Below are 14,818 nucleotides of genomic sequence, written 5' to 3'. Positions count from 1 at the left end.
ACATGCTCATGCTTTTTGGGGAGGGTGAACTATGGCCACATAATTTGCATATATGGCCCCTATGCATTTTGGAAATCCCATTTTCTTAAAACTAGCAATTACTTCAGGGATCTTGTTTATGCCCACTACCTTTGGATAACTCACATGCCTGATTGCCTCAAAAATCTCTGCGCCCACTTTACCCATGGTTGACTTTCCAACGTTGAATGGTTAGCAACAGACGTATAGCAGTTTGGGATAGCCAGTTTCCACGTGGTTATAGCAATCTGTTTCTGAACCAGAACGGCTGCCCTCATTTGTCTGTCTTGACACTGAAGGTTTGGGGCAAGCTGCTCAGAAGCTCCAGAAATGTAGTTTTCTTCATGTGAAAGTGCTGGATTCATTGCTGGTCAGCCCTGGTGATGGAATCCCCCCAGTCTGTGCTTGTGGCCCTGCTCCAGAAGTGCTGGTCTAGGGCATCAGCGGCTACACCAAGAGTCACAAGCAGCGTCAGCCAGTTCAATTTTTTCATGTCCGCGTTGTCCCCCTTTTCCAGTAGGCACCCTTGATAGCTCAGAAAACACTGTCAGAATGTCCACCAGCTTCTTATGGATGCTCTATCTGTTAGCAGAAACAGAAGTGAAAGCAAGCAAGCAACAGAAGCTCTTGAAATGGTGACTCCTTCATGTGGTTGGCTCTTGTTGCTGGGAGCATGCAGACCTAAAAGATGTCTCAACAAGAAGTGTTGGTGAGCTGTGACAATTTCCTGTAACGCATGGGGTGGGCAGTCAGTTTTCCCACACTCCATCACAAACCAGAGCGGTCATAGCTCGGGAGAGCACTAGGAAGCCTGGGATATGCTGGTTTGACTCAGATCTGCATACTGCAGTGTAGACATTGGTGTATTGGGCCCGAGTCCTGAAATTCTAAACTGAGAGTTCATGCGCAGTGTGTACATTCAAGTCCTGGGTCCATGGACTTGAGTTCCACTAACTCTGTTCTTACACGGCAGTGTAGACATACCCTTAAGGTTTAGGCTGATCACCAGAAGCTGGGACAATCTGAGAGCACAAATTGGCTTCAGTAGGAATTTTCTGTGGAAAATGCTTGAGCAGTAGGGGTCTGTATAGGAGAAAATTTTTAAAAAGTGAGATTTTAAATTTCATTAAAACACAGAGAACAAAATCCTTCATCACAAATGAACTATGGTAAAGTGCATGCCCTGTGATAAACACACGTCATGTAAAAGTGTGTCTTTCTCCTAATAAGTGAAACTCAGCAAGCATTATAAAATGGATTCTGAGCAACATTAGCACCATACAGCCTTCTTTCTGTAGTACTTTTAAATCATGCCCACTGCTTGGGTGATTGTCTGTAAGAAATGCTTAAATAGAAGCTGAGCCAAGGAGTTCTGAGTTGAAAAGAGACTATAAAACAACTGTACCAGGGCATCTGAACAGGAAGTCAAGTCCAGTGAGTGAAAATGTGTATTGAACCACAACCATCCCAAGTAGAAATGAGGAGTGAGTGAGAGTAAAAATATTTAATAATATTTATTTACATAGTACCCATAATCCAGTGTTTTATAGCATATGTACAGTGTCTTTCATCCCCAAGGATCCTAAAGCATTTTACCAATTACATAGGAACAATACCATTCAATTGCATAGCATAGAAGTGTGGCAAGCAGCACTATGCTAATGTTGGGTGACAGGGGTGGGCTGGGGAAGGAAAGGGATATTATACAAGGATTCGAGGCTGTTTGTTTAAGAACAATGCCATGGGAGCTGCAGAATAGCCAGGACCTGGTTTTTACGGTCTTATCTGGCAACACCCCCCCCCCCATGCACCCCCGCACTGCAGAGCCGCGGGACCACCCTGGCATGAAAGCAGCAGCAAGAGTTTGTTGCGACCGGTGAGGGTGACAGCCAGTTTACCAAGCACTAATTTTGAACACAAAGAACCCGAGGAGCCTGATCTCTGCGACATTGTACATTTGGAGTAATTTCCCCTTCCCTCGGTGATCGCTCTCCGAGGCCAGCTGCCGTCACCATACGGAAGTAGTTCCTTATCGCCGTGATAGCTCGGCTGGCGGGCTGAGGGGCAGGGCCCGAGCCTGTCTCTGGCCCCGCCCAGGGCTATAGAAACGCTTAATAATTAACGTTAGAGAGGGGCGGGGGAGAGCCGCTCCTGCCGGATTTGTGACAGGCCCAGCGGGCTGCAGGGCGGGACGCGAGGGGGAGAGCCGTCCCGTGGGCGCGCCACACACACAGGCTGGAGGAGGGCGAGGGCGAGCCAGCGCGTGACTCCCCACTGCCTCAACGCCCGTGCGAACACGAGGCTCCCCCTCCTTCGGCGTGACCTTTCCTCTCTGGGCGTCCCCGCCCAATGGGAGGCAGCGTGGGCCCCGCCTGTTCCGCCTGCTGCTGGGGTGCGAGCGTGCGTGGCCGTGGTGTTCGCGCTCTCGTGGTTGAGGCCGGCAGGGACAGTGTAATCATAACCCCCCTCGTCTCAGCAAGGTGAACCCGCCCGCTCCACGCCCGCCCGGGGGGCATCTGCCGCGGGGGAGCTGGGTGCTGTCACCGCCGCGCCGGTCTCTTTGCGGCCCGTCAGGAACCAGGGGCCGCGGAGCAGGCCTCGTGCAGCGCTGCACCCCTCTGTCAGCTGCCCCGGAGTGGGCCGGGGCAAGGGGCAGCAGCGCGTCTTCGGGGGCAGGCCGGGCCTGTCCGGCAGCCTCCCCGGGCAGAGGCAAGGGAGCGGCGCCCGGCTCTCGGGTGGGGCGCTTCGGCCTCGCCATGCCCAGGCGCACGAGTCGGTGCCCAGCTGGCCGAGTGCCCGCCCGGCAGTCCGCGCCGCTGCGCCATGCCCCTCACATCCGCACGCGTCAGGCTGGGAAGCGGAGCAGGGGGCGGCAGCTGCCTCGGGCAGGCCGGGGTGTGTGTGTTAAATTTCGCTCCCCTCTTGGGCTCTGAGCCGGTTATTTTTAGCTCAGCCTTTGCAGGGGATTTGCAGAAGCTGCAGCAGCCAAATCCACCTACTGAGCCACGCGCGTCTCTGTGCTGCGTGAGGGGGCCATGCGCTGCTCTGTGCCCGGTCGCCGGCTGCTGCTTCTGCCTGTGGTGCCTTGCTATTATGGCTCCCAGAAAGGTACCTGTAATCTCTCTGGGAAGGGAAACGTGTGTGGGGCGTTCGTAGGCTGCCTGTTGTAGGCTTTGAGGGACTAAAAAGGAACCGGGAGGGTGGGGACCCGGGCTCCAAACATTAAGCGTTTTCTATGTTGTCATTTCAGATGCCCCCCAAAAAGGGAGGTGATGATGGGGTTAAGCCCCATCCAATCATTGGAAGGTTTGGGACGTCCCTGAAAATCGGCATTGTTGGGCTGCCAAATGTTGGGTAGGTAACTGAGAGGAGAAGCTTTGCTTATCCATCCTCCAGACTGTAGGTCGTTGTGTTTAGTATGCATCTTATCAGTTAAGTGCTGAATACATACAGGATGGAACAAAACTCTAAGCTTTATTTTATTTATGTATTTATTAGTTAGATGAAACGATCTGATTAGGCGCCATTGGTTGTTGAATTTGTTTGAATCAGATGTCTCATGACTGCATAGCAGTCATGATCTGGCTTGTCAATTTTATTATTTGTTTGAATGTGAAGAAACAACAATCAGGTCTAAAATGCATTCTAGTCATATATGCTAATATGCACATTGAAGCCTATCCTCTTGAAATAAAAAGTAGGTGAATAACTAAATCTGAATAAGTGTTTGAGGAATTGACTCCAATTCATTTGTGAAACAGGTAGTGAATTTTGATCATTTAAAAAAAGAAGCTATGTTTGGGGGTGTTGGCTTAAATCAGAACATTTTTGAAAGTCGCTCTCATTTGAAAATTGGTTATTTTTTGTGGAGACATCTAAAATGAAAGAATCTAATTTTTTTTTTTTTAGTTTGAATTGCTTTTAAGTTGAGAACACGAAAAATACTATACTGTTCTATAATAACAGTATATAAAGGGCTGAAAAAAAAAAGATAGTGGAGAGAGAATATACTGAAAGAAACAATCCTTTTTTTGCCAGGGAGATAATGCTAGTAATCTGTGTTACCATTCCTAACTTTCATGCTTCTGTGGACTGTGTGTACTACTACTAGTAATGTGTAAGTTTAAGAGGGAAGACTGTAGACAGGGATGGGTTAAGGATGCCCCACAGTCATAAGCACTAAGAATAACTTTATATTTTCCTTCCTTGGTAAAGTCTGCTGAGATCTGTGAATGAAATGAGTTTATATAAAAGTTTAATGCTACATTGTTTGTGTGAGAGAAATTTGATAGGAAGTGTGATAATAGGTCTTTTCATCTGTAGATCTCAAAACTTCTATCAAAGAGGTTAAATGTAAGACTTCTCTTTAATTGAAGATGTCGGAATAACTGAAATGCATGACGTTTTTGGTAGGTTATTAATAGTCATTGGTGATTATGCTGCATTTGGAAAACTGACGCTAAGGTGAGGTTGCATAACAACATAAGTAAATGGGCCAGCGCATGGGGCACAAACGTTCAAACTCGCCGATGGTTCAGTTTAGGCCTCTGTTACTCTGCAGCAGAATGTTGTGCTCTAATCTGACTCCATTTGTCTCGCATCAAGTTGGTTAATGTTCATTTGTATTCCATCATGCGTATTGTAGCTGGCATGATTTGACCCGCATCAGTGCTGTGGCTCCCCATGTTAAACATCACTCTTCTGCATGTCTGCCATGAGGATGCTACAGACAGAATGGTTGAGAACATCAGGGCAGACCTGAGCTTACCATTATACACAGACCTCTTTGACCACCCAAGAATGTGCTTCTTGTCGAGACATTGGTTATAGGCAACTTCCCCTGCCCAGATGTCTCTGTGACATCAATGTGGTGTGAATAATGGTCTGCAGTGGACATCAGAAACCAGTGTCTTATAACTGACCTGACCATGCGTTTACTCAGCTTTGATTTGCCATGCTGCTCATGGACCTTCTGAACCGTTTTTCAACGGGTCGGGGTCAGTGTGCAGCAAGCCATCATGCCTGGATCCAATGAAGGATCCTACATGCTGCTGTGTCCAAAGATAGACAGTGTCTCTCATTACTGACAATTGCCCTCTGATCAGTATTAGTTGTCCCCTGGAATTATTTGAGCCCCGGGTTCAGTTGTTCCCTCCCTTAGACTAGGGGTGGGACCTCTGGATACTCCCAGATCCAGATGACAAGATTGGTAGTTGTACTTTACTTTAAAAAAACAAAACAAAACAAAAACCCTTCCTCCTCACAGGAATAAAACTTTTAGTTAAATGATTGCAGTGTTTTCTTTTTCACTGTTTTTTTAAATACTTTATGCAAATATGAAAATAAACTACAACAGATACTGTTAATCAATTTTTTTTAATTGACAATACATTCTGATAAGAGTACCATTTAAGTTGTGTAAGTTAAGAAAAAGGATATGCTGCTTTCCTGTTAGCCCAGAAGTTCCTTTTAAAAACTTTCTGAGGACAGCAGCAAAATACTCTCTTGGAATTATTATTTATACAGGGTATTACCACGATGCTAATTTAACCATAAATTCCTTTATTAAATCTAAAGGCTAGATGGTATTTATAAAATTGATCTAAACATGCCTAATAAGCCTAAATAATAAGCAATTTACTATATCCAAATAGCAACAAAACATTTATAAGCATTTGATCAAGATATTTACAAACAGGTTAAACCCAGGGATGCTTAGCCATATTGGTCATCTCCAGCTTGGTCATGCAGATGTTACCATCCCTTGAAGAGTTTTTACTTTTTTTTTTATACTCTTTAACCAACAATTTAGCTAATGCCAGATGAAGCCATTTTTTTAAATAATACATAAAACAAACGTAGAACCAATTACTTATTGCACCCAGTATCCAATTAAGTGTTTTATTTCTATTACTTCAGCACAAACATTAAATATGAACACTGGTTGTGTTGAAGTGACCCTTCAAAATACAACTTTTTCTCGTGATCTCACTCTTTTTGATCATGTACTTTGGTCTTATTGCTTATGCTAATATCTAACTCGATTTAAAGCCACTGTTTACCCAAATCTTCTAATGTGGGCCTATATTTCTATACCCTCCTTGTGCTTTCCATTGCTTTCTTTCTCTGCTCACACCTGCTTGTTCACACCCTTTTGCAGAGCCTGGTGAAAGTGTGTACCAGAAACGAGTATTGTCAGATAACCAAGTAAAAAAACTGGAGTTTTGTCACACTAGTAGGTTCATAATTCTCAGATGAAAATGTAATTTTTAAGTGGATGGCATCTCTGAGACAAATGATTTTAGGTACGATGCATGTAACAACAAAATAAGTTAACTGATTGTTGTAGTGTATATTTCAACTAATTCAACTTTCAAAATTCTGATTTTAATAATGGGATTTTTCATAGCTTTCTATAAGCCACCAAGAGTCTGTCTGAAATTAAAAGGGCAATAATAGCAACACAGGAAAAAATAGAATAGTAGACTTATAACTCAGGATCTGATCCAAAGAATATTGAATGTAATGGGAGCCTTTGTGTTCTCTTCAATAGACTTTTATGTATTAAGCATTCAGAGAGGACTGAGGAGTCAGGTAAAGTTAAAAATAAATGGCAGACTGAGCAATATAAGCAGTCTGTACCATGGTCTGAGGCTACATCTACACTACAGGGGGGAGTCGATTTAAGATACGCAAATTCAGCTACGTGAATAGCGTAGCTGAATTCGACGTATCGCAGCCGACTTACCCCGCTGTGAGGACGGCGGCAAAATCGACCTCTGTGGCTTCCCGTCGACGGCGCTTACTCCCACCTCCGCTGGTGGAGTAAGAGCGTCGATTCGGGGATCGATTGTCGCGTCCCCACGGGACGCGATAAATCGATCCCCGAGAGGTCGATTTCTACCCGCCGATTCAGGCGGGTAGTGTAGACCCAGCCTGAGTGAAAATGCTCTACTATTGGTGGCTAGCTCACGTGGTAAGGAAAGTTTAAGATACTTCTGTCTCTTTTAACTAGAAGAGTACAGTATCCATACAGAATTTTTCAGAGTTGTTTAATATGTCCTTTTCAGACTTCTCTTTAGATTTTCCTCTCATCTCTTTTCTCTTGCCTATTTAAGTCTAAATGTTCTGCTCAGCACAAGTAGTATAGATGGTATGGATCTAAATAATGCCCAAAGTATTTAAAGAACAAGGGTTTGTAGAAACTGGGAAAGAGTTTCAAACTCATTTGTCAGTGTGGAATTACTTCAGTTGGATAAGAAAATAGTTGTTTCATGCCTGGCCATATTATCTTCTTTTGCATTGTAGGAATAAGTGTAGTTTTTGCCATGAGGAGAACACAACATTTTAGTGTTCTGCTTTTGGTTTACTGTACATTTCTATTGTTTTGATAACATTTAGTGAGAAATTTTTAAAGACCCAAATGGGGGTTGGGTTTCCATTTTCCCCTTTGTACCTTTGAAAGCATCTTGTACTAGAAGAGGGACAGTTGATAATGTTTAATTTTAACTCCTCTTGTGGTCTGTACTAATTCACGGTGGTATGATCTTTGTTCATAATATTAATTATTTTGTGGGATCCGGTCTTTGTATTTTGGATCTCAGAATAGAATGAGAGAAATTTTTATCTTGCTCTTTTTAATATCTCTAAATGAAACTGGATTAAGAGGGTCTTCATTTTGTTTTTAGGAAATCCACATTCTTCAATGTGTTAACAAAAAGTCAAGCAGCAGCAGAAAACTTCCCTTTCTGCACTATTGATCCAAATGAGAGTCGGGTACCTGTGCCAGATGATAGGTTCGACTTCCTATGCCAGTACCATAAACCTCCAAGGTAACTCTAAATCTTATTTTTTTTCCAACTAACAAAAACTGTCCTAAATTATTGTAAAAGATTAATGTCAGTTCAGTGTTGGCTTTTTTCTTTAATCACTTTCTTCTAAAGAGCGTTTCAGTATGTGTGATTTTTAGTTTAGAATTAAGACCACTTGAAATGTACAAGTAATTGGAATCTAACTCCTTCCATGTGACATCTGTGATGGAACAATTAGAAACGTAGGAATTGCCATTCCTGATCAGACTGTCGTCCAGTATCCTGTCTCCCCAGAGTGAACAATTATGATTTAAGCTGCCCATTGAGGATCTTTATCAGTTAGAGCTGGTTTATGCTATGATGGGTTTACATCTTATTTTTTATCCTATTTTAAAGTAAATGTATATGCTCTAATTTTCCCTAAAAATATTCTAATCCTTTTTTTAAAACTTTACTGAGTTCAGGGCCTCGATGATGTATTCGTGAGTTGCACAGGTTTTTTTTCCCTCTAACTGGCCCACTATTTAAATTTTTGTGGTTGTAAGTTTGCTTTTGAAATTCATTAAAAGTCAACTTTTTTAGATGAGGAGAAAAGTCTTAACCTCTTTCTACTATTATTTTATATGCTTCTATCATATTCTTTCATTTGTCTCCTATAAACAGTTGGAACCTTTTATATGCATGTCTTTCTGTTTCTTTAATCAATTTTATTGCCTGTCTCTGGACTCTTGTTTCTGTTATAAGACATATTAAAGTTATATCTAATATGTTCAGCATCAGACTTGGAGTATACATACTTAAAAAGCCAAAAATCTTAATTTTAAGATGACCCCTTTTTATTTGTTTTTGGAAGTCAAACTGTATAAACACCTTTTTTTTTTATCGCTTTGAAATTCTAGTTTCGAGGTTGCTGATGTAGCCAGATCATAATCAATGTAAAATAATCAGACAATAAATGTGGTGTATCTCTGCATTTCTGTATATTTTGCACAGTCCCGGTTTGTTACAGCTCAGTTTTTAGTACCAAATCAGCAGCAGAGCTAAAAGGGATAATGAAATTGTTGGCCAAGTATTAATTTCTTAAAACTTGCAAACCTGTTGCTATCTGTAATGGATAGGTACATATTTCTAATACTTTTCAAATAGTTTTTCTAGTACTGGAAAATAAATGAGTATAGAGATCTTTGTTATAGATTTCTTCTAATATGATCACTGATAGCATAAGTAGTGCTATGCAGGATATAGAGTAAAGTTTTAATTCTTGCCCCAATGAGCTTGCAATCTAAGAAGAAAAACTACAAAATAGTTTATTGTAGACCAGACATAGTGGTTGCAAAGCATAATGGCTCAGTTTGTTTTTTAAATGTTGTAGTTTTCTTGAATCCTACTCCAAGACACAGTGGTGTATTAACACTGATGGGCCTTACGGAATAATGGTGTTTTGAGGTTGGAGAAAGTAGGGGGTTGAAATCCTCCTGGGGTCTATGTTCTAAAGTGAAGGTGGTGACTTGGGTGAAAAAATCAAAGGGATAATTTTTTTTGGTTTTATTGCAGTTTACTTCTGCTTAATTCAATTTCTGTTCTTTTTATAGAAGCAGTATTGACACTCTAAAGTAGCCAGTTAGTACTCTTTCCCACGTCTTAATATTACTGAATATTGTCATTTGGTAAACCCTTTAGGCATAAATAGTAAAAATTATATGAAAGTCATGGTTTGAACAGCACTCTGATTCATTTTTACAAGCTTGCTTGACTTTATAGATACTCAAAGATTATGGGAATTAGACTGTTTCCCCTGCAGCCACTACTATGGGCCACTGGACTCTGCAGAGCCCAGCTTGCAGTGAGCGGAGTACCCAGCTTGGCGGGGATAGAGGCTCTGCATGCTCTGGCTGCTTCAGCCTCATTCTCAAGGGGATGGGAGAGCGCCTGGGAAACCCAGCTCTGGCAAAGGGTGAGAGAGGGCAGGGCCACATCACACCACACTACCCGGTGGGACAGTAAAGAAGCTGGAGGGAGTAAAGGCTCTGGGGGTGCTGGTGGCTGCCCTGCGGCTGAGCTCTGGGGGTAGGAGGGTGTGAGTGTCCCCAAAGCTGGGCTGTGGGGGAGGGGAGTTCAGGTGTCTGGGGGCCCCATCCAGCACCCCCGAACTGGATTGTTGTAGAGGTTTCTTTAACTCTCTACCCCTGGGAGGAATCTTTCATTGTGTGTATTGTTGACAAGCACCTTGAAAAAAATTACCCAAATAATTGAAACTGGAGTGATTATACTGCTGTTTTGACAAAAAATTAAAATTCTGCATATTTTATTTTGGCAGCGAATTCCCACAGGAGTAGGTATTGCTACCTTTACTTCTGCGGTGCCTTCAGAGCTGGGCAGCTGGAGAACGGCAGATGCTGGCTGGCCGCCCCGCTCTGAAAGCAGCTAGCAGCAACGCAGAAGTAAAGATGGCAATACCCTGCCATGACACCCTTATTTCTGCATTGCTGCTGGCAGTGGTGCTACCTTTAGAATTGAGTTCCTAGCTAGCAGCCGCAGAACTTCCTGCAGTAGGGGGAGGTTCCTGGAGGTGGGTCTGACCCAGTCCTGGGAGTGGTCCCTATAGGGGAAGAGGAAGTCCTGTCCCTCACCAGCCTGGCCAGGACAAGTTGTAGGAGCCCGTTGTACGGTAGGAGCCCTCGGCCATGGTGCCCCCAACCTTGGCCTTCCCTGGCTGCAGGCCCAGTGCCATGGCACTCGAGAGTTAATGGACCTTGGGCTGGCTGTGTCTGGGGTTGACCACATAGCCCCCTTCCCAACCACAGCGCCCTGGGCGGTCGCCCACATTGCCCACCCATGAAGCTGGCTCTGCCCCCACCAAAAGTGAGGGCCCCCATCCATACCATGCCACCCTCACTTCTGTGCTGCTGCTGACAGCGGTGCTGCCTTCACAGCTGAGTGTCCAGCCAGCAGCTGCTGCTCTCCAGCTGCCTAGCTCTGAAGGCAGTGCCAGAAACAGCGCAGAAGTAAGGGTAGCAGTATTGCAACCCCTCCATGGCCCCCTTTTGGGTTGAGACCTCCACAGTTACTTAAATCTGAAATGTCAGTGTATCTGAAATCGTGAAATTTACTATTTTTAAAATCCTGTGACGGTGAAATTGACCAAAATGGGACTTGAATTTGGTAGGGCCCCACTTATTTTGCAACTTACACTCTTTTAAATCTGCAGCCACAAACACTGTCACATTCCTTTACAACAGACATTTGTTTCTTCTCCTATAGCCTGAATACAGTAATATCCTCTCCAAACTTAACAATTTAAATGTAGTTCTGCATACTATTTCTCTTGAAAGAAGGATACACAATGAATGTTTGGAGTTTGTCTCAACTCTAGCATTTTACACTTTACTTACTTCAATAAACTTAGTTCAGCACCTCCAGACTTTGTGTTTACTCTATTGCCTAAACAGTTCCGTGCCTCTTATTACACTGTAAATCATTATAAATCCACTTATTCAATAAGGTCAGAGTTAAGTCTGTATGTTTTGTGAATTTGAGAGAAGATTGTAGGGTAGTGATTAATGAAGTGGTGGCTGCTTTTATTGTTTGTGTATAGTAAATATATTTCAGTAATATTAAATGCAAGTTGTTTTTTCTCTTGAAACTTTAAATAATATTGCAAACCAATAATTTGAAGTAGCTTTCAAATAAAAATTAGCAATAAAGAACAAAAGCAACTTATAATAAAGACTGTCCTGAATCTCTTTATTTACTGGATTGTCAGATATTTGGGATGAGATTTCAATGGGAACAGAATTAGGCCATCTCTGAGCCCTTTTGAAAATCTTACCTGTGATCTCATATATACAATACTGTTTGTGTATGCGTGTTTAAAAAAAAAAAAAAAACACGGCATTTAACTCTACATAGGAATATACACAATTTACCTGGATAAAGCACTGCCATTTTGGCAACCGTATAGGATAATCCATCTTGTAGAGAAACTTTGGCCTGTAAATTTATGTGGATCTGGAAACGTATATATGATTACATAAAATCATCTTACATTGGCCCAAAAACAAGTTGAAGTGCAAGATGAACAAAATGTGGCCAAATAAAGTCAGCTTATGTGTGACACCTATAGTCTGGTGTTTAAAAATACATCATGTGCCAGCAGTGAAAGAGAATTCACAGACCACAATTTGGACTGTATTTTTTTGCCTGGCAGGAGAGAGCAAATTTTAGTTCCAGTAGTGTATTTTGTTGCTTTGGTAACCTTATATTTAATCTCTAAAAACCAGGTATCTACAGTAGATTCATCCTGATTCCCTTACGTCTCTTATTTTCTTATTAACAAGAGGTCTTTCTTAATAAGATGGTGCAGACAATCTTGAACCTTTCATTTTTACTTCAAGTCCTTGCTCATGTCCATTCAACTGAGGTATGTGTGCTTGCCACCTGGACTGGTGCTAGAAGTTTTTCCCTCACAGTATCCGTAGGGGACCGGCTCCGGGAGCACCCCCTGGAGTGGCATGCACATGCCGCGATATATAGGGCGCTGCCGGTTCCCCCTACCCTCAGTTCCTTCTTGCCACCAGTGACGGTGCTGGAACTGTTGCTGCTCATTCGTATGAACTACACCTCTACCCCGATATAACACAAATTCGGATATAATGCGGTAAAGCAGCGCTCCGGGGGGGTGGGGCAGGGCTTCACACTCCAGTGGATCAAAGCAAGTTCGATATAACGTGGTTTCACCTATAATGCGGTAAGACTTTTTTGGCTCCCGAGGACAGCATTATATCGGGGTAGAGGTGTAGTTATTTCTTGTATTATAGTGTGTATAGTTTTCTGTTAGTGTTTATAAATCTCTTAGCTATAGTTAGAGACTTCTAGGGGTAGCCGTAGGTCCTGAATGGGACTTTGCCTCAGGACGGGGCATGCCCCAGTTCCCAGGCTTTAAGCCCTGTGATCACCTCAAGAGGCCCATGCCCATTAATGATCCACATAGCAGTAGTCTGTGTTGCTTGGGCGAAGGGCACGTTAGTGAAAAGTGCAAAATTTGCAAGTCCCTCAAGCCAAGGACTAAGAAGGAGCGTGATATTCATGTAAGAGCTCTCCTTATGGAGTCTGCCCTCACCCCGGCACTGGAGCAAGACTCTGACTTGGTGCTGGGCACTGTGATCTTGGTATACAGTGCCCCACGGTCCCCATCCATGGCTCCAACCAAGAAGCCCAAGAAGACGGTGCGAGGCTGGTCTCCAAATTCCTGCAAGGGAAAGGAGAAGACTGGGTGCGAGCAAGGTCCCATGTCGGGCAACTCTTCACCCCCGTTGGGATCTCTGGTCCAAGATCCAGTGTAGCGATGTAGACTAACCCGCTCCCTTCCGGCTACCCCAGATAGTGGCAGAGGTCTCCATCAGCTCTGGGTACCGTCCATGCCAGAGGCTCTGCAGGCGGCGCAGGAGATCATGTGCCACCCACACCGGCTCCTATGGTTCCCCGGTCACAGGGTAAACCTGCGTTCAGACTGCTTCGGTCCCCACCTCAGTGGCACCATTCCCCATCGTGGGGAATGTCCCACCAGCACTCTCCCTCCTGTAGCTGCCACGCATGTGATCGCGAAAGGCAGTGCAGTGCAGCCCCATTTGGTCCCCAGATCTTGGGCACAGGCAGAGAGGCTTGAGGCGCAGCTCAGCGGCTACCAGGTGCAGACCTTTGGAGGCACGCGGCTCCCGGCAGGAGTACCGGTCCTGGCACCTGGTATCTCCGAGACCACGGTACTGCTCCAGGGACCCGTCGAGGGAGTGACGTTACCGTTCCTCGGACCCTCACAGATCCTCTAGGACAGTGATTCTCAAACTTTTGTACTGGTGACCCCTTTCACACAGCAAGCCTCTGAATGTGGGCCACCCCCCTTAAAAATTAAAAACACTTTTTTATATATTTAACATCATTATAAATGCTGGAGGCAAAGCGGGGTTTAGGGTGGAGGCTGACAGCTCGCGACCCCCCCACATAATAACCTCACAACCCCCTGTTTGAGGGATCTCCACGTATGGGTGCTTCCTGGCACTGGGCCTGTTCTGACTCCTGGTCCCACTCCTCATCCCGGTACTGCTCATCAAGTGCGAGACGTAGGTCGCTGGGCTCCTAAGAACAAAGACTCCAAGAGACTAGACTTGTTTGGGTGTAAGGTTTATTTGTTCTCTAGTCTCAAGTTGAGGGTGGCCAACCATCAAGCCCTCCTGGGACGCTATGATTTTAACATGTGGCAGACATGGCCAAGTTCGAGGGCTCTCTTCCTGAAGCTTCTAGGAAGGGGTTCCAGGCAATTATGGAGGAGGGCACGACTGCGGCCAGGGCGACTCTCCAAGCAGCATCTGATGCGGCGGACACTGCCGCCCTTACCATGGCCTTGGCCGTTGCTAAGCACCGGGCATCCTGGCTGCTCCTCTCTGGCTTGTCCACGGAGGCTCAGCGGTTGATGCAAGACCTTCCCTGTGATGGGCAAGCCCTGTTTGCGGAACAGACTGACAGTAAGCTCCATCGCCTAAAGGACTCCCACACGACCCTTAAAACTCTAGGCCTGTGCGTTCCCATCCTTGCCCGCCTTTGCAGGCCTCTCAGTTGAGCTTGACCTGCAATAAGCAGGCAGGCAAGCGCTTATTTTGAGGGTATGCCTGAGGGCGATCTACTGGACTGTTCCCAGGATCCTCCCTCCCCTATTTTTGCCAGCTGCCTTTCTCCTTTCCTCCTTTCATGAGCACCTATAACATCGGATGGCTCCTTCAGTACGGTGGCGCGGGGTTATACCCTTCAGTTACTTTTTACTCCTTCCAATCCTCCTCCCCGTCCCTCTTCAGGGACCCTTCTCACAAGAGTTTCCTTGCGCAGGAGGCATTGGGGTTACTGCAGCTAGGTGTGGTGGAGGTTGTTCCTCCAGAGTACCAGGAACAAGGGGTTCTATTCCCGCTACTTTTTAAATCCCAAAGGCCACCTGGGTCTGC

The 14,818-nt window shown here is 44.7% G+C and overlaps 1 protein-coding gene across 6 annotated transcripts in view; it reads left to right on the top strand.

Moving 5' to 3' along the window:
* Positions 1–2,065: 2,065 nt before the first annotated feature.
* The window catches only part of OLA1 (Obg like ATPase 1), a 203,813-nt gene continuing 191,060 nt past the window's right edge, over positions 2,066–14,818 (top strand). Inside the window, exons 1-3 of one of the 6 annotated variants that reach the window (XM_005300419.3) lie at positions 2,066–2,498; positions 3,269–3,372; positions 7,707–7,850. In XM_005300419.3, coding sequence (XP_005300476.1) covers positions 3,269–3,372; positions 7,707–7,850 — 248 coding nt within the window. In that variant the 5' untranslated portion in view covers positions 2,066–2,498. Of the gene's footprint in view, positions 2,499–2,848; positions 3,127–3,268; positions 3,373–7,706; positions 7,851–14,818 lie in introns of those variants that run through there. The other 5 variants (XM_065560793.1, XM_005300418.5, XM_065560794.1 and 2 more) reach the window with 5 other exon arrangements.

Source organism: Chrysemys picta, chromosome 11, assembly GCF_011386835.1.
Source record: "Chrysemys picta bellii isolate R12L10 chromosome 11, ASM1138683v2, whole genome shotgun sequence".
Classification (NCBI taxonomy): Eukaryota; Metazoa; Chordata; order Testudines; family Emydidae; genus Chrysemys; species Chrysemys picta.
Note: the sequence above shows the minus strand (reverse complement) of the source record. Positions and strands in the feature narration are given on the sequence as shown.